Genomic DNA, 22,645 nt, shown 5'->3' on the forward strand with positions numbered 1-22,645 from the left:
TGTCCCCCATGGACCTCCGAGTTCAGGTTCCTGAGACTGACACCTTCATGTCCCTGCTTAACTTTGTTTAGCTGTACATGTATCTAGTTTAGCTTGTCTGATAGAGGATGGACTAAGTTACTTGACAGCTCACACGCTGACTACTCAGATTTGTAACTTTATCAGCAGCAGCAAAAGTCTAAATCCAAGATTGCAATCAACCACAAAACACAAATCCTTAAAAAATAAAGCAGACTACATTATTTTCAGGGCTTTTCAACCTACTTCTTACACCCACAGAACAAAAACTAAACCAAATCAGACAGGATTCAAGATTGAGAGCCCTGGTCTCTACTCCATCCCACACCACAACAATCCACAACAGAAAGTTTCAGTTGGGCAGATTTAGCAAAAGCAGCAACTTAGCACAGGTGCCTCTACAAACAGCCTCACCCAGTGGAAAGCGCACTCTAAGTGGTGCGACTCAACAGCGTGATGGCTTTCAGATCCCACATCAAGGCTCAGAGAAAGTTTTCTTGCAACCTGAAGGCAATAAAAGAGATACTAAATGTTGTCTTATGACTTTGCTTTTAAATGATTGCTTTTGAGAGCTTAACTGTATGTACTCAATCCAGCAGTTTCCAGTAAGACATCACACAGCCTTCAAATCCTTTACAGAACCCCAGCTCTGCACAGTTGCAGGCAGGCATTGCAATTCCTCCCCTCCTCCTGGGCAGCCTGCCTGCTCCAAGCCCTGTAGAGATTGATGCATTTCCAGTGTCCGTGGCTCATTGAAAGTTATCCAAGAGTCCTGGGAGCAACACAAAGAGCTTGAACTCCATCATCTAAGTTTCTCAATTAATTGCCATACGTACGACACCAGTGCTCATGCCACAATAACGTAAATCCACACCACGAATGAAGGTCTGGTGACATGACATTTAAAATGGAAATAAGAAAGCTGTTGCTGAATTTTCAGGGTATTGCTTGGATCACAAATCTAGCTTCATTCTAACATTCCTTCTGTACGTTACTTTGAGTGAATGAAGAACGTAGCCTCACGTTAGCAATTAATTTTGCATATTGCACCTTTTCTGTGTTTCCTAAATTAAGCTAAAAATCAGGATTACAATGAGAAAAAATTACTAGACAATGTATATCTGACAACAGTTGCGTGTTTAATAGACTCATTTTCCACTCAGAACTGGGTGACAAAAAAACCCCAAACAACAAAACAAAACCAAAAAACTCCAATAGCAAATACACCTATGATCTGGAATCAAAAGCCTTTCACATTCTCCTTTTAAATCTGTCAGAGAAATGGTTACAGACATGGCCCAAAACACTGTAGTGCCCTTAATTACCTTACGAGTTTACGTACTTTCCTAGAAGAATAACAGAAACCTCAATAGTAGGCACCATTAATATCAGAAAGAAGTTACACATTTTGGTGAAATTCCAACAGTACTTTATAAGCTACTGACCCTTATTTGCAGTATATTCCAGAAGAGATTACAGACTTTCAAACTCACATCACTACAATGGCTGCTGTATGTGTAAGATGACTAAAAATTAATGTCTACTTACTGCCCAAAAATTTCAGAAGACAGGCTTTTTCTCACTTCCACATTGTAACAAAAACTTTGCTTAAAAAGAAAAAGGAGTATAGTACAAAATAGTTAAGTGAGTCTACAAACAGAATCAATTACTTAAAGCTAAGCAAACCCTTTATCAATATCCCAAGACAGATTCATCCCAAAGTAGCTCCTCTTCTCTTTTGCTATCTGTCTGTGGCTTCTTTTTATCCTTTTTGTTCTTTTTGTTCTCTCTCTCAGTGGGGTTTTCTTTAAGTCTTTTGTCTTTACAAGGTCTTGACTTCTTCTCATTTACCAAGTCTATCTCAAATTTAATTCTCTTTTGCTTCTCATTTTCTTTTCTGAAATCTGCACCTTCACTATTTTTCTTTCTTTTCTGCTTTGTGGCTTCTTTCTTATACTTCAGCTCTTCACTGATGTATTTTTCCACCTCAGAATGTTTTATCTGAAATTTCTGTTCTTTTCTGTAGGAGCTGGTAGAAGTTTCAGCAAGCATAGGTTTACAGTAGTCTTTAGATTCTGCAACCAACAGGCTGAAGCTCTTATCTCCTATGGTGGCCACCTCAGATGCTTGCAGCTCTTGCTCTTCTTTACAGTATCCCTTGTTATAGCAACAATTAGGTGTCTTTTCTAGTGCATGCTCACAAGCTGATGGCCAGCTTGGCCATTTGTTTTCCCCAGTATTTGTAGGTGACTGGGTTTCTGAGAAAACACTGGAATGCTGGGTTTGTTCACACTTAAAGTTTGAAGATATAACCTCACCAAGGTCACTTCCTCCTTCAATGTTTTTATCTTGAAACCCTTCCTCTTCTGCTTTTCCTAAATACCTTCCTGGCTCTAGACCTCTAGCTTTCTGAACTTTCATGTAATCCGTTAATTCATCTTGAAAGGAGTCATATGTTTTCTTTGATTTCTTCATGAGATCGACAAGCGCTGTTTCTCTGCATAAATTGGATAGAAAGTCTTAGTTATTAATACTGACCAATTTGCTTAGCATCTGTTGAGTTTAAAAAAAAAGTCTTATTTCCAGAGTTAGAAAAAGAACATATTCCAAGTGTGTTGTTCTGTGTAACTACATGGACTCTGTTACACATGATCATATCTGTAAAGCTGAAGTTACAGGAAACAGATTCTACTCTTTGTGAAAACCAAAAATCCGGAATAACTTCATGAAGACCAAATGGGTTTCTTGCGACCTAGGACGCTGCAAGAATAAGATGCTTTTAAAATGACTGCATACATTTTTAAAACTACTTTTAAAAAAGAAAATTTAAGATTCTCTTTTATTAACTAATCTCCAATTAGCTACAGATAAGAAGTTACTACATTATATACTGACTGTCAAGTAACAAAGTTACTAATTTCTTTATGAGATTCATTCTATTGAACAGTTGCAGTACAGTTATTTAAGGCAAACTGTGTGACTCCACAGCAGAAACAGAACAGAACAGAAACAACCAACCTGAGAACTCACAAAAAACCCAAACAAGATAAATGTGCTCCCAAGGCAAAACCACCTATCAGTTTATGTTCTACTCTCCCTTTTGTCAGGCTGGAAGATAAATTGGCTGGATGACAAAGATATCCCCTGTGGGAAGGGCAGCTCTGAAGACCTGTCCCCTAAATGTATCTTGTTCTGCTTTAATTCCCCAGCTTTATACATTCATTTTGTTAAACTGCAGATAGGCTTGAAGCAGTTCCCTACACTCCTGGTTTGACTCAAACAACATTTAAAATCACATCAGTTCTACATCAGACTCTTGTGGCTATATTATTATTGCACCTTCATTTAAAATACGTCTTATTAAAATGCCTAACATGTAAGCAATTTTGATATTTAGCCTACTTGCAAAGCAATCTCTAAAAAGTACATCTTAAATCACCACAATATCCATTCTGCAATTAGCACAGATCTCTTCTGGGTAAAAGGGAAAGTACAAGAGCTATCATCTATCCCATAAATGATCTTATGCCAAATCTAAGATGCATGTTGATGAATCCTGAAAGCAACACAACTGATGGGGACTGGCATTTTTCAGGATTAAGGTTGTCTTTGCCCCGTCAATAGGAATCTTTAAGTTCAGACCATTTCCTTCCAGACTGAGCACTGAAGGTGCTGTACCAAAATAGGTGCTGCTATCCCCAGATAGCAAAATCAATGGGAAAACTGTACAGGTTTCAAGACCTTTCCTGCAGGTTGTTATTGAAGATGCAACTGTGGGAACTCTTAAGATTGAATTTCATTCAGAAGTATGATGTTTAAATGGAGAGTGCCCCTTAAACCCAGTAAACCAAACCAAAACCCCCACAAACTAGTCAAAGTCACTTAATAGCAGACAACAGGGCTAATGAAAAAGTTTGAAAGTACAAACTAAAAAAGAATAGTAACAAAAGACTTATTGACTTACTTAATCCGGTGCTTATTTCCCTGCATATGGGACTGGTACGTTTCTATAGATGTAAGTGTGACATTACATACGTGGCACATGTAATAACCAACCCCAACAGCTGAAAAGAAGGAACTTGTAGGTTAGAAAGATTGCAAATGAAAGGCAAAACTCAAAGCATATCATGATCCCATCCCATGCAAGAGTCCTAACATAATGTTCTCATAAACAGTGTTTATGGACAGATATAAAGTCTCTGCTGCAATTTTACACTAGAATAGTATTTATGAAGGGAGCTGGTGAGGTGTAACCATGGTTTAAACATTAATGAAGAGTATTTCTGATGACTGAAGTGATCCAAGATAATTCCAGTAAACTGTTGTCAGGTGCTGATGAGAATGAACTGTACTGAAAAACTAAATACTATTGTAAATACCTGACCCAAAGCAGGCACCAACAGATACCAATCCAGTCAGTCCAGATTTAATTAAAATAAGATCAGTTTATACATTACCTGCTCAAATGTTCACGCAGTGTTGGTTCAACCCTGTGAAGATGCTGAGGGAATTATCAATACAGTACATTATGAATATGGTATACAGAGCCTCAGGTGAATATAAGGTAAGATCAGATGAGGAAAAACCTTGTGTTTTCTAGATTGTCATTTTCTCCTCTCCTACAAGCTGTGCCATCCATAGACCTAAGTATTCTGAAACCAGTGAGTAATCTTTTTCCCCATGCAAACCCAAGAGCTTCATCCATTAGCAGAATGCAGCATTAATTGCAACGGGCTAATGCTTTGCATCAAAATGTATTATTTTGTTTAAATTGTAGCATGACTTAATAAGAGCTGTTTTATGCTAACAGTGGCTTTTGACTATCAGGTAGAATTTTAAATTCCTTACTAAAGAAAGGATTGACAGTTCTATTGCACAGGACCAGAGGACGCCACCTCAAAATTAATGGAAGTTGCACAGCAACAGGGCCTTGGCTTTGGACAAAGGAGGCTAGAGAACAATGTTTAGGAAACAAATTTCCTTATGTGGGAAGATTGAAATAATTATGACAACCAGTTTCATGAACAAAAGATTAAGGGAAGACATAACACCAGTTTTCAATTATTTAAAGAATGTGACAAAAAGGAAACAAATAATTCAATTCTTGTGTCTACTGCTTGTTGTACACACAGTGAAGAAATATATTGTGGTCAGAGAGAGATGAGTTCAATGTCAGTAGAAGGTTTTAACATCAAAAAGGTAAAGATCAAGAAGTCCTGGGACATGTTCCTTATGGAGGTTGTGGAGTTTGTAGCACAGGTGTTTTTTACGAACAAGGTGGATGAACATCTTAAGAAAGACACAGATACAACTGATCGGGGACTGGGATATTTTCTATGATCCTTTGAATTTGACTGCAGAACTTGGTGAGGACTGGATTTGGGTCTCCAAGGCAATAAGAAATATGTTTCAACTTACAGCTGTCAGAGGCAGAACTTTAGCAGTTCATAGACCAAACAGAAAGGAAAAAATGAACTTGTTCAGTAACACAGGAGAAGACTCATTTCCCTGCACGCATCAGAGCAGTTCCCTGAACAAATCAGAACTGAGCACTCAAGCTACACTCAGAGATTGCAACACTCGCTCATGTTTTTCTTACCATTTGTGCCAGATTCTTCAGGGACAGCTTTGTCTCCTAGTTCCTCCATTATCTTTTTCCGTGCTTCATTTCTTCTGTGTTTCTTACCAACATAATGCTGCTGGGCCACGAGTGGATTATTGAAGGGAGCACAGCAGAGCTTACAGTACTTGTCTGGATCATTTAACTTCAGTCTTGTGTTGGAGGATGATGAGGCCTCTTCAGCTTTTGAAGGCAGCAAGGGCTTTTCAGCTGATGGCTTCTGTAAAACTGGAGACATGGAAGTAGAGGATAAATCTGCTGACAGCACAGCAAAGGAAAGGCTAAAACAATTCCATGGAACAGAACAGGTGACCACAGAGCTACAGAGCCAGAAAGGAGAACAGTCTGCTGGGTGCTGAACTACTTGCAAGAGATTATAAAATATCTTAGTCGTTGCAAGGATATAAAAGCACAGACTGCTAAGGAACAAACACTGGAATATACAGAAACTCCACCATTAGATACCTAAAATTCAGCTGTGTTTGATGGCTGGTCACTCTAAGGTCCTTGTACAGTCCAAGAAGTGACATGGACCCTGCAGAGGGTGATTCAGAGCACATACGCAATGCTCCATCTTTAAATACAGTTCAGCAACTTGTACAGGACTAACAGTAGTTAAATGCTGCTCATGGACTAATTGTTTTTTAATTTCTTATTGTATTAATTTACCAGAGAAACATCTTGCTGGGACTGCAGTGAATTCTCAAAACAGTAATAAACACCTTTCATTAATAAAAAGTAAAAAATAAAAAATATTTGCCTTTAGTTTCAGTCAATGAAAGATAAGGAATTTGAAAGCAAGGTTCCATGGCTTCAGAGTTGCACAGGGTAGTATCTTTATTTACTTAAGGAGTCACCACAAGACAGCTCCACAATTTCAGCAGAATAGAAAGGCAGAGAGACATGGCAAGTGTAGGAAGATACTTCTCTAGATTTGTTTCAGAGAGTGACAGTAAAACACATGCAAAGCAAACTATTTAATTCCTACCAGAAACAGGCTGCATGCTCCGTGCTGGCATGTGGGTTTGGTCTCCTGATAATTGCTTCAGCTTTTTAGCATGGATCTTTCCCAAGTAGTGAGACAAAGCAACAACTGGGGAAGTAAAAAACATGTTGCAGAGATTGCAATATTTGTTTTTGTCCACTACTCCACTCCCATCCATCTGAAATCAGACAAGGGCAGGCTCAGTTCCAAGCATTGACTGAAGTACACAAGGAAACATTTTATTTAGCGATGAAGAGGAATAGTCACCTGAAAACTGATACAGTTAGTTTTCTTCTGTTTGCCATGCTCCTGTCTCTCATCTTTCTCACCATGCGTTTGGATGTAAACACGAACTTTCTGAGCATGTTTTTTGCCCTGGGAAGAGACTAGAATTATTCCTATTTCAGTAACAAGGATCCAAGCAGTGATACGGGACTTCGTTCATCAAAAACTGCTTTTAACACTTGCCAATTTGTATTTATATAAAGCAAAGCCACAAGCGGACAAACACCAGCTCATGTAACAACACTATGCTTCATCAATAACATAGTACTTAGCATTACTCATAACATTTTGTCTCAGGCTACCCTCGGAGTCATCTACTCTCAACTCTTTCGGAAATCAAAAATCCTGACGTTTTCCCTAAGAAACAGGGACACTAAAATAGGAGAGGAAAGGAATGCAGCCATGCCACAGACAAAGTCTGCTGTGCTCCTTTACCACTAAGCCAGGGCTGTCTTGTGTTGTGGCAGCAAGACTGAACTTACCTTCCTAAATAAAAATCTAGTCTCCCCATATGGTGAGTGGAGAGAAACAAGTTTCCCTGGAAGTTAAAGTACATCTAGTTTGGAGTCAGTCTGTGGAGATTTCTGCAGCTTTCTACTGAGGATACAATAGTCCAGGTAACTAAAAGGGGGTGTTAACATATACTTCCCTCAGATGCAATTATTTTTTAATACTTAGATGTTCTCTCAACCCATAACCTTCAAACTCTTGCATTTGTAACACACTTACCCACATGCCACCCTATCCAGTGGTAACCTATAAAGCAAAAGTAGTAACTTGCCTTTTCTGATCTGATGCTTTTCAGATGTCTTTTAAGGATTCTGAGGAGCAGTGCAGGATATTATAACAATATTATCAAAGAGAAAGCGGTCCTATCATACTCAGTTAGATAATAAAACTGAGAAAAAAAGAGTCAGTTATTTGCAACAATTTGACTTGCAGTGGTGAAGTTGGGTAACTTTACAATTGCATCTATTATCCTCAACTGGATTTGGATCCAAGAAACAGAACATCACACTGATGGTCTGAACTCTATGAAGTTCTGACAGCACAACTGCTGCTTAAGTTAAATCAAAGTAAATACAACACCTTGCAAGACCTGAGTCTTAATAATGTGAATAGCAAGAAAGACTTCTGACAGCAAATGATATTTTAAACTTTTTTTCCAAGAAGAAAGAAAAAGACGGAAACAGTTGTGCCTGCAAACTTGCACACCCTCAAGATCAAGTTTCAAAATAAAGCATGCTTTCCCGTGTCTACAGCACACAGTTGTTCCAAGAAATGCCTTCAGCACGATTCACACAACCTGCCTCGAGCAGGCACCAGTGCACAGAGCAGCACGTGTGTATCGCTGGGTGAAGTGTCAGAAGGCACGACCTCAACCCTCTATAGCTAGCACTGCCCTGTGCCATATGTATGTTCTGGCTCACGTGGTGCAGATCTGCTTCAATCCCATGTACAGCATGGCCTGAATCTGCTCAGTTCCTCCTAAAATCCCTTCACTATCACTGAACTCACAACCTTTACAACATTCAAGTCTGGTTAATGTCTAAGCCTAGCATAAGCCTTGAGAAACACACTATAAAAATCTTTTATAACACTAGGTAGAAACTCAAAAAAAACCCCAAAGACTAAAGCCACAGTGCTTACTAGGAGAAATTTTCCTTTCCAGCCTACCTTATAGTGTGATGTCCTTTGAGACTCAAACTGCAGCACTGCCCCACAAACCTTACAGAAAGTGTCAGTGAAAAGGTCTTTTCTTGTTGCCTCATCTAAAATGTCCTCTAAATGGAAAGAGGAAAAGACAAAAATCAGTCAGTAGTTAGGACAAGATATATTTGCATGTCTTTGTTTACACAAAACATCAACCACATGCAGCACAGGATGAAGGAACCCATGTTCACCCGCTGAATCACACCGTGCCTCACTGTGGCTTCAAAGCGATGCTGTAAAGCCACCAAAACCTTCCTACTTACAAGTATTGCTGTCATGGACTTATAAAGTATTACTATAAGAGTACCTGGACTTTAAAAACAAAGACAGAGACTCTTCATTGGGTTTTCAGTCCACTTCAAATAGGCCACATCATCAGAAATACTTGACTAACAGCCTAAAAAGAAGGATTTTAACTGGACTAGATTAGAGTTAGTTAAAAATGGGAATACTCCTTAAAGAAGAAATTTAAAGAAAGTCTGGGAGTAGCTCAGTACATGAGAAAGGCCAGGAGGTCACAGATACTTAGGAAGGTTGTACCCATTCCCCTCTAACAATTTAACTGATTTAGTTATACGGGAAAAAACTGCTCCAATGGCTTGTTTTGATTTTCTTTGCCCTTTTCACAGTTAACTCATGGCCTGTATACACTTTAATTCATATTAAAAATGGCCCAGACTTGAACCTATTCCTGAATAATTCTATGTGCAGCCACATTTGATCTAGGGGGACATACTCTAATAAGCACTTAAAGGTAGTACCAACATCACATCAATTAAGAGAACTAAACACAACCTTCACAAGAGCATAGCTGTGCCAGCAAAACCCTCACAAATATAAAGCTACATCACCACCCCCATTCTTTCTCCTCTTAATACACTTTTATTAGGGCAATCAGTTTAACTTATATTGTGGGAAACACTTCTCTAGCACAGGCTATGCTTTCAGGGAGCAAGTTTACCCACGCTGCTGTATCACCAAAACTTTTTCTGTGCTGACAAACTCTAAGACTACCTGTTTCTTTTTCATCCCCAGTGGGTCACGCTAGTTCCAATTGAGCTAGAATTTATCTTATTGGAATGCCTTGCTCTTAAAAATAAGCCAGAGTTAAACAAGTTTAAAGTAAAAATAAAGGAACCACATAACTAAACAGTTCAACTAAACCATGCCCTTCAAACGAAGCTCAGGTTAAAGGGAAAATATTGGGGAAAGTATTGTGATGTCTTAACTGAGCTTAAACTCTTTAAGTGTAACCAATGGTCCATCCTGGAAACCACATGTGGAGCAGCTGGCCTTCCATGCTCTGCACGCAGCCTGGCGAGATTGTGGGCAAGGAAAGCATCGCTCCCTGTGGTCTCAAGGCTCAGTGCAAAAAAGCATCTAGAAACTCATAAAGGCAGTTAACTGTTACCACTATTTCTAAAGATTGCTCTTTTGGCCCCTTGCCAAAGCAAAGTCCAAGGGAACATGAAAAATGGAATCAAATACTGTGTATTGTGTTCTGTAGCTCTAAATAACGACGCTAAGCTGTGGGATGATCAGTTCACAAATGATTAATAACTAGACTCCACCCTGCGTTTGCCCTGGATAACATGGCTGCCATCTTTGCACAAGTAAAAAGCTGCTTAAAAGCCAGAGCACGAATTTCAGTACAAGCCATATGACATATACTGAGCCAGTATCACCTCAGGAATGTGGTTCCAGTGGAATCCAGAAACAAGGAATGCCAAACTGCTTTGACAAGCCAACATTAACACGTACAACCAGCTGAAAAAAAATCTATCAGCAGCTCTATGGGCCCTGACAAAACCTGAGGAATAGCAGATGCAGAGATTGTTCTCCAACTGTGTGCATGGCGAACCCCACTTCGCTTTCCCAAAGCGGCACTCCTGAACTGTTTAACGTGCAGATCTAAATAAAGCTGGCTCCGATGTGGCTTTTGGCTGAGATTGCAACGACTGGGTGTCAAAATGCCACTGTCCGGCACGGCTTACCATCAGTCCCCAACATAAGAATACATTTTCTAACAAAAACTTAATTTTCATGAGGTACAATGGCCAGATGACTAGTCCTTTAGAGCTTTTTTTTTTTAATCCAGAAATGTTCAATATTCCACAGTTATTGATTCATGTAGCTTAGCCCCTTCAAGCAGAGGAGTGAAAAATCGACATCAAAACTGGAGTTGATCCACACAAGAAAACTGAATGACTTAGTTCTGCGCATTAAGATGAAAGCCCATCTTGCACCCAAAATGCATGAATTGCCAACGTTTGTAGCAGAAAAAGCCACTTCGAGAGGAAAATTACACCAGTTTGCTCAAGTGTACTGAACCGTAAGAACAGCTACCTAGAGAAAGATAAATGGAACAATATTCTCTATTAAAAAAAAACCAAAACCAACAAAAGGCAGATTGCAATGCAACTAGGCACAAGTTTATGAAATGCTACTATCATGGGCAGTATTCACCCTATTTCAATTTGTATAACTTCTCACTGGAAAACACAACTTTCTTTCAAAGACAGACATCTTTATACTAGTCAACAACAGTATTCTATGTGTATTTTCCTTTGACTTAGCAGTGAACTGCACAGCCTTCTTGGCAGACAAAAAAACAAGTGCATGCTACAAAAAAACCTATAAAGACATTATAACATGAAAAATTAAAAACATTATAATGTGAAATTAAAAATGGGGTTTTGTTCACCTTTTTCTTGGCTGATCACTGCAATGAAAAGACTGGATTATAGAGAGCTGAAGTCTGGTTGTCCAAGTAACTTCTACTATGCCTCTCGGAGCCATCCTGAACCCTGTTGTGTCCTTGTCCTCAATAGCATTTTGCAGTAACTGATGAATTGCGCTAAAATATCGTCTACGGACAGTTTTAAATATTGCTTTTCATTGTTACAAGAGCCATTTTCATTCTTCAATATTGTAAAAAGGTTGACAGGACTTGACTTAAGGTTTGTTCTTCTTTGCAAATTTATCACATCTTAGTTGTCTTTTCATAGTGTTGTCTTTTCCATTTCTCATTAAGTCTTTCCATTTTTCACCTCTTAACTCTCTCGTCCCTCTGTTTTGGCTCAATCTTTTCTCAAGACAAGGTCATGCTACTACAGCTGAGTCAGCAGTGATGAATGCAGAGCTACAATAATCTCAGTGAAGCTTCCTACCTAAATCCAACCCTTGTAGCGTTGCTAAGCCCAAGAACTGGTTTCCCCCAAGACAGAAATATCTACAAAAACAAAGACACGGAGTTCACAACATTTGCCTTGATTTTAGAACCTTAAAGATTTGCTGTACTCTGTTTTTCTTCATGGTCACAAGATGACTATTAACACATTTTGCACAAAACGGGTGGGGTTCCCAAACAATGGCTGGGCAACGCAAACCACGAGCATGGTAACATAACCTGCTTTAATGCAGCTCTCAGCATTCACCTGCTGTTAAATTAGCCATAGCATGGGAGTTCAGCTCCGGCTTTGTCAGTGTGATACAACCACGCACAGCATAACCCTGTTTGCTTCCCTTAAGTCAAACAAGGCCAGAACATCCTGACCCACAAAAAGGACACAGCAGCTGCTACCCAAGTCGGTCAGAAGCACAGCAGCACTTCTGAAATTGCTTGGTAGCCACTTTTAAAAACCCTGATCTGATAATTTCAGCCTCAAACCACATGAAAACCCATACATATAAACATAGCCTTTTTCTTTTTATTTTCTGTATAGCTAGTGGATTTTTAGGCAAATATATATGCCTTGGATAACGCATTTCTACATGGTCTTCTGGTGAACTGCGTGGAAACAAATTCAGGAATAAACTGATGTGTCTCTCACTTAAATCCCAACCAGGCAGTAAGTTGTAAACGGTCTTCAGTCTGCACGACCCCAGGCTCCTTCCCAATGGCAACCACAGACACCAACAGCGTTATAACAACAACGTTAATGACACGTCTCTGCTCACCTCCAGAGAAGGGTCAAGAACAAGTCTGCCCTTTCTCCTTTTAACCATGCCTCAAGACCATTTGCGACACACAAAAATGACAGAGTACGGGGAGATCTACGGTACTGCTGCCTGCATGCAACCAGTTGTATAAATATCAAGTTGAACTTGAGGTCTTCAGCTTTTTGTGTTATCAACATTATTCTCATCTTAAACCCAAAACACAGCACTATATCAGCTGCTAGGAAGAAAATTAACTCTATCTCAGCCGAAATCAGGATGAGATAAAACCAAAACCATGCCATCAGAAACGTTTCAGAGAATCAATCAAAAGCAGCAGCCTTGCAGAACTGCCATACCAACGTTGTCATTTTTATGCCTCCATAGTGTTTACATAAAGCTACTGGTACCATGAATTTGGAGCAACTGTTTGGATCAGCTTATTAAGAAATGGTTCACCACAAAACAGATCAACTACTGTTTGTCACAAAGGGATTGCTCCTTAATAAAGGAACATGGATTAAAATGTTTTAGAAATACAAGACATGAGATTATTTTTTTTAAACAAAAGATACAAATGTTCATGCTGCATGAAGTCAACCAATAATTTTCAGCGTAGCTTTTTCCTTATTTTTAGGCTATTCCTCCCCCCAAAAAATTTACATTTGTCAACAGCCCATACTTCAGAGAAAAGACAAGTCTCTGGACTATCTGGACTGGAGTCCTTAATCCAGCCCACACCTGCTATTTACTAATGACTCAATGGCAATATTTTCTCATGGGATTCTTAGTAGGTCTTAGGGGGTTGTCCTTGCCACAGTTTTCTCAGCTATATTATGAAACCTAAAGCACTTAGTATTGTTACAGACAAGCTGTGAGATTTCATGTTTTCTGAAGTCCACTGACATCCTCAGAACAGACGTATTATAGCATTACATAGTAAGATCAGTTCACATATCTAAAAGGATGCACAAAGTGAAGTAGCACACATAAAGGATTTTCTGGCAATCAAAGGATGAATTTGATCCCACTGAAATGCTAAGAAAAGCTTTGCAAGTGACTTTAGTACAGTTAACCTCAGATACTCATAAGGTCGGTCCCATTGAGGGATCTCTGCACTTCGTTTAAAGATTTAACTCAATGATCACAGGAAGCCTGGAGCACTGTAACAATTCCCTCTGGCTTCTGGGCTCAGAAATCCCACTGAGCAGATTGGTGCCTCTTCAGTAATGGCCCTGTTTCCAGCACCATCTCACGACGAGATTGCAAGGACTGGTCCTGGGCAGTACAGCTTCTGAAAGCACAGGTGATCCAAACTTTGTTGGTGCTTACAGATGTTAACATCAGGAAAGGCTGTCACTAAAAGACATAGGGTCTCATATAGTAGATTAAAATTATTAGCTTCGGGGCTTCAGCAGCCTTGAGGGTGCCCTGTTTACATGAAGATACATGACCACACAGGGTTGAGAACAAGAGTGCGGTTCTTGATTTGCAAGTGTCTAGAAGCACCAAGAAGGATCAGAGTCCACTTCTAGTGGGTATAGTAAAAACCTTAAAAAAAAAAAGGTGCTTCTGCTTCGACCTAAGGTGGCACTGACCACAGCAAAAGAATGCACACAAACAGAAAGGAGCCAGGATGACAAATGGACAATTACAGAAACACGACGCCGCATGTATTAACCATGTGTATTTATAGATTTCTTATTTCAAGCAAACCTAATTATCAGCTCACCAACACACCATCTGCCTCACCTGTACCATTTGCTTTGCCCAGTTATCCTTCCTAAGCTCTTAAGAAATTCTTCTTTTCAGAGGGAACTACGCTGAGAAAGGTACCTGTCAATGCTGACTGATTAGATAGAATGGGAAATGAGCATTCAGGTCCACCCAGGCATAAAGGAAAAATCCAGCATTAAATCAGGTAACTTCTTCCTGTTTCATCATGCCTCACTTTTATGCCCAAAAAGAAAACATGAAAGACAGTCTAGACTTCCATGAATGCACTACCTATAAGCTGTCCTTAAAAAAAAGTAGATATTCACACGGAGAGAAAATACTGTTGTTGTTGGACTGTCAAGGCCAAAGAAAGCAGACTGTGGAGACAACTGCTACCCTTTGTGATGATCCAAGTTAGAATTAACATAGTCCTAAAGGGAAAACTAGAAAAACAGGGAAAGTTTTCCATTTTCTTTTCAAAGAAAGGAATAAAATATTTTTATTCTTTTGACTACTAATTCTCAGCAGTCACTATAGTAATTCTTGTGATTTCTTCAGGTCTTATTACAATTCTAGAACATAGAATAGGTGCCAAAAAAGACTTTTTTAATCAATCAAAACGTCTATAAAATGCAAAAAAGCAAAACACACACACACAAAAGTCAATCTGTATTCCTTCTCAGTTTTGTAACTATTTATAGTAGTCATCCAAGATACCTGAGCATTTTAATAAAGGGCTACTTTACCATCAGATTCAAATTCCAGATATACTGCAGAGGCTATGGAGCCCTAACAGAGAAGGAAGGGAGGGTAGGAAGAGATAAGAGAGGTAGGGCTGGAAACGTAGCTTATGCCTCTGCACGGAGACAGGACAAGGTGGGTTCATTTGAGATGCTAAAGACTGGTTATGTCTCCACAGTATGAGAAAGTTTAGAAACCTACCTAGACCCAGACAGCAGCATCACTGTCTGTCTTCAAGCACTGTATGCTAATGCAATACATGAGCAACTTCACATCCAGCAAAAATGCTGGCTGCCTTCTTGTGTCTTTTATTACTCAAGCTTATCAGGAATCCTAGCCTGACCCAGGACTAGATCATTTTCCAGGCACCCTAGTAGTTACTTCACTCAGAGAGTACCTCCATAAAATACCAGAACAGCCAGCCCCTTCCTGGGCTTCCAAGTGGCTGCCATGCCAAGCGCTCCCGCTGCCAGAAACAGCCTGGAAAGCTGTCTTCTATACAGTCCGCAGAATTAATAAGCGATCACTGATGGCAGTATCATGCAACACTGCCTAAACAATGCTTTGGTTCTCCTTGCCCATCTAGTCCTTGCCCTCTTTACCGATACAGCCAAAGTGAGCCCCCTACTAATGCTAAATTCAGAATGACCTGGCTGTTAAAGACCTTACCCAATGTGTGTCTCAAGAGAAAGGGATGCACCAGCTCTGGTCATGTTTCAAATGAATGCTAAGACTGCTTGCTATCCGACTACTAATTTCCCAGCCACTCAAATCGCTGTTTCAGTAGTGTGGATCTATAAACACATATAATTATTGATACTTTTGGATGCCTGTGTTAAAATTGCATTGCAGGACTGCAATAAAAACAGTTCACTCAAGACTTAAGGAAGAGATCAAGAAAGTGAACGTCAAATATGCAGATATTTATGGAAAGGTACATTTGTATTTAAGCTTGAAAACTCTGGTCTTTGCTTCTGTGCAGCTTTGATTCCTGCAACAGTATCATGGGAAAAATTAGTTACCTACCGCAAAGGGATGAGTTAAAACCAATTCTTATGAAGTGACTGTGTTGAGTTCCTCACATGGATGGGCCTATTCAATATTACCCTAAACAAGAGAATTGGCATAAACAGTCACTTGAAATTACTGCTTTTGGTTAGGATACAAACAAGCTTGGTTTAAATTCCTTGGTTTTCTTAGAAAACAAGTGTTTCCACTTAGAAACCAACTGCTTTTGTAAGTGACTCCAGATGCCAACTTCTTGTTATTTAAGTATGAAATAAGTAGAAAGTATCAGAGAAGGACACAATTCCTCCTTCCCACCTAAGCTGCATTTTACAAGTTACCTTTAGAAAAGCCCTCAGTGAGCTACTGACAATAAAACACACCTCCGCTCTGAGTTCTCACTGTGATGGGTGCTCCACACTTGTGTAAAAGACAGAATGGTTCCTCTTTCTAATGGTGCAGTTGCCTCAAGAGATTGCAAGTCCCATCAGACCCTGCTCAATGTTAATAACACCAGCTCAACTTCGCAGGGATCAGAGTACACTGGAACTTTCAGCCTGGTGAGCTACAGGTACGTACGGCCAGTCCTGAGCACACGTAGAAAGATGGGTCAAACCAAGCCTGGGAGGAGTTACAATCTTCACATTCCAGATGGCAAACATAAACCTAACACAGAAGGCGTAAAAAGCTGTGTAGTCTTAATTCATAGCCAGTAGTTGAAGAAAATAATATAGTTCCACAGGAATAAAATTAGTACATTTTCAGATGTTTGCAAAAGCTGGAGAAGCAAGCCACAGGGCAAAATGATCATGTCTTCTATTCTTCTTTGAAGAAATACCATCCCTCTAAGTCAGCGTTCCTTTTAAGTCACTCTCGGAAATCTCCTTCAAAATTTTATTTTTTATGATGTCACCTTTGAAGCTTGAGATTTAACCTAATAATTTGATTAAAATCTGATGTTTTAGGGAGTTGATTTCACTGTTACAAGCCCTCAATCATTAAAGACAAGCCACGAATCACCAAAGATTTATTAATTATGGAAAAACACTCAAACTTTACAAAGACTGGTGCAAGAAAAGTTTCCTAAATACATCCACTTTCACTCTTAAAAATGACTTCTCATTCTAATCTCCAATGCAACTTATAAAATGTCTGAGTAAACAGAAAAAATCTGTTAATAAAGTAGAAGTAGATCATAACAATAAATGTATGCTTAAAACCCAGCATACTTTTTATTGGTATAATTTGCTGACTGGCATCTTCCGAGAACATTCAGGAGACACAGAATCGAAACACTTTATATGAAGTAAAATTCAAAGCAGTCTGACATAATAGTGAATAACATAGGTGAAGGCAGAGAACATCAAGTATCATCTGAATATCCAGGTGATATTCAATATACTTACATTCTTGCTCATTCATTTAGGATTTATTAAAATACTTTTCCAGAGACGTGTTTTATACAATTATTTTTTTAATGTAGAGAATAAACCCAAACTTAATCTATAGGCTATGAGAAGCAATCAATAGCCAATGAGGAACACATTCTTAAAACAAGATCAACTTGATTTTTTTTTAATGTTCAAACACTGAAATATGGGCACTGAGAAGGCGAGGGGAACTGCAGGTGCTCAGCATGTTGCTTAACAAGAAAACAGAAGTAATTTAAATGAATTAAAAAAAACCAAACAAAATAACTGAGGTAGATTTTGGAAATCTGGAACCAAACAGATTGCCTAATAGTAATAAATCAGACTCTTAGTGTCTGAATTGAAAAACAATTGAAAGAAAAGGATTTGCTTACAGTTTCTCAATTCTCAGTTACAATCTTAGAAGCACATCCAGTATTTAAAAAAAAAAACAAACCAACTTCTTTAATGGAACAGCAATTCAGTTAAGGCATTAAAACTGATGTGAGAAGGCTCAGGGACATTTTAAAATTATTGTACTTGTATATTTTACTACTTGAGAGAAGTTCAAGAATGTCTTTTCAACTTTAAACCTTTGCTATTCTTTTTTTTTTTTTTTTTTACTAGGTTAATTGTAGAGGAATCTTTGTGGCATGCCATATAGGAAAGGCAGGGGGAAAAAGTCTTTCCTCAGGGCAGTATAAATGTGGCAGGAAAAATACTAACATTAATTAAAATATCAGAAACCAGGTAATTTAAAAAAGCCTGTTCAGCCCAGGATTTTCTACCACTTGATTAAAAAGGAAATGCTCCCAGCTTTAGTCTATTATTAATTTTTCTTTCCCAATTCTTGAGGGTAGAGCAGGCAGAAAACAGAATAATGTAGTAAAGAAAAAGTCTAAGCCAGACAAATCCCTTAAGGCAAAGGTATAAAGTTTCAAGTTCAAGGTACTAAACCCACAAAATGACATAGACAAATTCTGCCCTCAAACGCCAGCAGCAAACACAGCATTTTAATGAAAAATAGATGGATATACATGAATCAAGTTCAACAACTGCAAGTCCTCAAGAGCAAATATTGACCCACATATTTTCTCATTTTACGAGCCCTTTCACGTGGCCGTCTGCAAGGCACATCTGGAGCAGCACAAGCAACGGGGTTAGCGCATCTTACCAGGCTACCACCTGCCAGCCTCACAGTAACTGAGTGTGCATGCTGAAGCCTGTCCCAGCTGCAAAGTAAACCAGGTTAATTTACATCACATGCACTACATTAATTTGCTTTACTCTGCAAGCAAGAAAGGCAGGAGCCTGCACACAGTCAGTTATCTCAGCTGACTGGGTGTAACTTTACACCATGAGCAAACTCTATTGCTTGCAATCAGGCAAGCATATTCCTACTCCATAACAGGATGAAAGACGAACAAAAGCTTGGATGCTTAGAGTATCAGCTGTCTGAAACTGCAGGCAAATAGCAGCACTGAAATCCAGTCACTTTTGGTTGTGGTACAGCAGGCAAGCACCATCACTGCACAGTGGGAGTCAGAAAGCAATCTTAGAAGTAAACTCAGATATCCATCTTAAAAAGGGCAGGCAAAGATAACAAACTTTATAACCCTTGTCAAATGCGCTGAACAGCAGTATTACAGCACTGTGTTCCTATATGAGGAATGGAGGCTGAACCACACAGATTTTGATTTCTGCAGTTAGGCTAAAGACATTTGTCCAAGGATGCAATACTGTAGCAGCACTAAATTTTATTTTTCTCAGTGAGTTTAGTCCCTGAATATCCTTTTGAATGATTTGTTTTGTTTTCAAAGCTCAGGTGATCACAAAAAAAATTGAAATGCCAAACTGGACCCTGTTCTTTGGAAACAAATGCTGTTAGTGCTGGCGCTACATATTTCCACAAACTAGTTTCATCACTCAAACTAAGATTTTTCCCCACAAAATACTATAACAAGTTAACTTACAAGCATTTATATGCATCTTTGAATACTACATGTTATGACAGATCTGGCTAAGACACACAGCTAAGCCTGTACACATGCAGAAGGCCAAAACAGGGGTCAAACCTAGCATCACCCAAACCTTCTCAAACACATAAACTAAAATAGTGCTAACAGCCTTGATGGCCAGATGGATCTGTGATCAGCTCTGACACACAACAGAAGCAGCTTGGAATTGATGTGAAATGCAATGCTCCCCCTTTTGCCCAGGGTGAGCAGTAACAAGACACTTTGCCTGCTCTCTTAGTGCTGTGAACTCAGCCAAGACGCAGAAAATGTTTTTAAGAATTAAGATTGAAGTGCAGTATATCAACCACTACTAATAAAATCAAGATGTCCACTTCTTGCAACACAGTTCCTGATTGTTTTCATTTTTCTCCCTGTTGGTCCAAGTTGTCCTGTTTCCACTGCTCTGTCTCTGCTGACCATTCCACTGACCTCTGCTCCCTGCATCCCACCACACCCAGAAGAGCTGGGCCAGCCTGTCACAGCTGAAGCAGACTGGAATCAGCTGTTTTGCTTTTACCAGCAAACAAGGGGTTTTGGGGTTTTTTTTGTGTCAAATAATTTTTACTGCAAAAATTGCTCAGGATTTCAGAAAACAAGCATTTATTTTTATTTTTAATTTTTGTGAGCATAGTTTGATGAAGCTGTACTTTAGTTTTTGAAACACGCTGTCAAAATGTGACTAGGGTGCAACAAGGCGGTCGGTTAAGTCTATGCTGTGTGGTTGGTTTCTTCTGAAGAAAAACCTAATGCATTAGACTTCTTAACCACTGCAGGATAAGCTGTTAGTCTCCTGGCCAGACATTAAGTTATTTCCTTAGGATAAAAGACCCTTTTCCCTTTCCACTGTCATGGTTTAACCCTCCATGGGTCTTAAGAACAATTAAAAAAAATACACCTCCCAATCCTCACTCTGTAAACTCTCCGAGCTAGGTTAAGGCCAGTTACTTATCCTACCGCCCGGCTCTCTTCTGACATATAAATGCTCCCGTACAATTGTATGATAGTAGTTTGTGCGATGTTATTTCTCAGCCTACTCTCAGTGCTATTTAAGACAGGCTTGTAGAATGCTGGAGGAGAAACATATCAGTGAACTGGTACCCAACTCTTTCTTTTTTTTCCCCCCTTCAGTAAGCGAAGAAGATGTGTAGAATACAAAAGGAGGGAGAGGAGAAAATTAGTCATTTATAACATGAGACCGCTACATACCGAGCCTTGAAAAAGGATGCATGCTTCTAACTACAGATTAAACTACATTTTTAAAGGTACCGAGGGTTTTTATCTTGTTGCCACTGAGTCAAAAGAAACCCCTTGGGCTAAAACAAAAAGCCCCAAGGGATGCGTGTGTGAAGAAATTAGCAAGAACTGTTGCCACAGAAAGTTTCCAAAGCCAAAAGTTATTGCTCATTTTATATTTAAGAAAAGGATACCCTCTCCTCAACAGGCTATCAAACCAGAAATTATCCATAATATCCAGTTCCACAGCTCCGTTTGACACAGGTATGAATTGACAAGCATAACCAGCAATCCTTGCTGTGCCTGTATCACCACAAAACCTGTACCAGCTGCGTGAGCTACCTCTAAACACTGAAAATTTAAGAAACACAACATACAGACCCCTGGAATTCCCAGGAGATCGCAGTACTTTTAAAGTTAAAGGCTTTTTTGCTAATGCACCAAAGCACATTGTGGAATTCAGGAATATGGCAAGTCAGTTCAAGAAATACATGTGAAAAATGGAATTTAAACCTAAAGATAGCAAGACCACATTCCTAACTTCCCCCAAGTATATTCCTTCGAAGAGCATAGATAGTTGTGTTGTTTTTTCCTCCAGAAAGCTGACTGCTTAAAATAGCTGTCATCTTTTTAAACAGTGATTAATTCCACCGGAATTATTTCTGTTCAAGAGTACTACTAAATTTAACTAACAATGGGGAAATCTGCTATTAATGGCTGTTTCACATATTAAACAAAAGTCCATGTTTATGCATTGCTAAGCATGTGGCTTTTTTTTTTAATTTGATTTTCATTAAACAACTGAATAGCCAATGCTTATAAACCATTCACCAAAGCCTTTCAACATGCAAGTATATTTTATACCATTTTGAATGGCTTGATGTTCCTGGAAGCTCAACATTATTTTTATTTTTTTAGGGTGCTATTTGCTAGATTGCAGGAGAGATTGCCTGGGAAGGAGAGGGCATGGAAAATTCCCATCAGTTCTCAGCCACAACCTTAAGATTCAATTCCAGGGCTCTATATCACAGGTCTAGTGTATAAAAGTAACCTGTTTGTCATCTTCCTGTCCCTGAAGCACAAGATTGGCTTATGAAACTAAAGCAAGACCTCTTTGTACTGAAGAATTAAATATGACACTACAATTTACAAGCTACATTTCCAACAGCATGGATCTGCTGCAGATACCCTACCTGCTCCCTCACATGCGAAACACAGACAAGTCCCTTGGTGCATTTTGCTCTTAATTAATTTCTGCCTTTGGTATCAAAGGCCTATTGCTTTTCCATACCGGCATCAGGAGAACATACTTTATTTCAGAGGGAACGGCACTGCCAAGCCCCTATTCTGCCAGGCCCCTGTCACCGCCTCCCCCCTCACGGCCCCGAGTGGCCGATGCCGCTCCGCGGGGCCGGGCCCCGCCACCGGGCCCCACTCACCTTCCCGGCGGGCAGCGGGGAGCGGAGATTGCAGGGAGCCCTGCCCACCTCGCTCCGCCGCCGCCATGGCCCCGGCGCTGCGCGCAGGGAGCCGCCGCCCCTGAAGCCCCTTAAGGGCACCGCGCCACCAGCGGGACCGGGCCGGGCCGGGCTGCCTCGGCGGGGCCTTCAGGTCCGGGACACCTTAACAGGCCTCAGCCGCCGCTTCTCCCGTAACAAGCTCCTCCTGCGGTCCGGCTTCACCCTCCCTCTCTCCCCCCGCCCCTCGGGTCTACTTTAATTGCCCCGGGGGTCCGCTGTAGCCCCCGCCAGCGCAGCTGGTCTCGCCGGACCCCAGTCCACCCTCAGCCCGCCCTTTCTGGCTACCCTGCGCCTGGCCCGACCTTCTGCCTGGCCTCCCCTGAGGGACCCCGAGCCCTCCGAGCTGACTAGGGACGACTAGGCACTTACTTACTTGTAAGTGCCTAGCAGCTACTAATAAGTGCTAGTAACTGCCTTATAACTGCCCAGTAGCTACTGGTAAC

General features: G+C 40.0%; 1 protein-coding gene across 2 annotated transcripts; it reads right to left on the bottom strand.

Annotated features, from left to right (window-relative positions):
* Nucleotides 1–1,138: 1,138 nt before the first annotated feature.
* On the bottom strand, nucleotides 1,139–22,355 carry KRCC1 (lysine rich coiled-coil 1). 2 transcript variants are annotated; one of them, XM_075752767.1, is made up of 8 exons: nucleotides 22,122–22,201; nucleotides 11,326–11,465; nucleotides 8,586–8,692; nucleotides 6,891–6,998; nucleotides 6,627–6,801; nucleotides 5,618–5,866; nucleotides 3,983–4,082; nucleotides 1,139–2,515 (listed from the first exon to the last, which is right to left on the bottom strand). In XM_075752767.1, exons 5-8 carry the CDS (start codon nucleotides 6,799–6,801, stop codon nucleotides 1,711–1,713), a joined length of 1,329 nt encoding a protein of 442 aa, XP_075608882.1. In that variant the 5' UTR covers nucleotides 6,891–6,998; nucleotides 8,586–8,692; nucleotides 11,326–11,465; nucleotides 22,122–22,201; the 3' UTR covers nucleotides 1,139–1,710. The 2 variants fall into 2 exon arrangements, with proteins under 2 accessions (XP_075608882.1, XP_075608880.1); XM_075752765.1 differs by lacking the exon at nucleotides 11,326–11,465 and having other exon boundaries at nucleotides 22,122–22,355.
* Nucleotides 22,356–22,645: the final 290 nt, after the last annotated feature.

The sequence above is a fragment of the Balearica regulorum genome, chromosome 4 (assembly GCF_011004875.1).
Source record: "Balearica regulorum gibbericeps isolate bBalReg1 chromosome 4, bBalReg1.pri, whole genome shotgun sequence".
Classification (NCBI taxonomy): domain Eukaryota; kingdom Metazoa; phylum Chordata; class Aves; order Gruiformes; family Gruidae; genus Balearica; species Balearica regulorum.

What these genes read in the sequence shown, in the direction of transcription:
- KRCC1 (XM_075752765.1), bottom strand. Translation starts at nt 22,188, where the DNA reads ATGGCGGCGGCGGAGCGAGGTGGGCAGGGCTCCCTGCAATCTCCGCTC. An exon ending in CTAACTGTATCAGTTTTCAG is followed by an intron (nt 6,802 to 6,890) that starts GTGACTATTCCT and finishes GTCTGATTTCAG; the next exon opens with ATGGATGGGAGTGGAGTAGT. An exon ending in GGAAATAAGCACCGGATTAA is followed by an intron (nt 2,516 to 3,982) that starts GTAAGTCAATAA and finishes CAATTTATGCAG; the next exon opens with AGAAACAGCGCTTGTCGATC.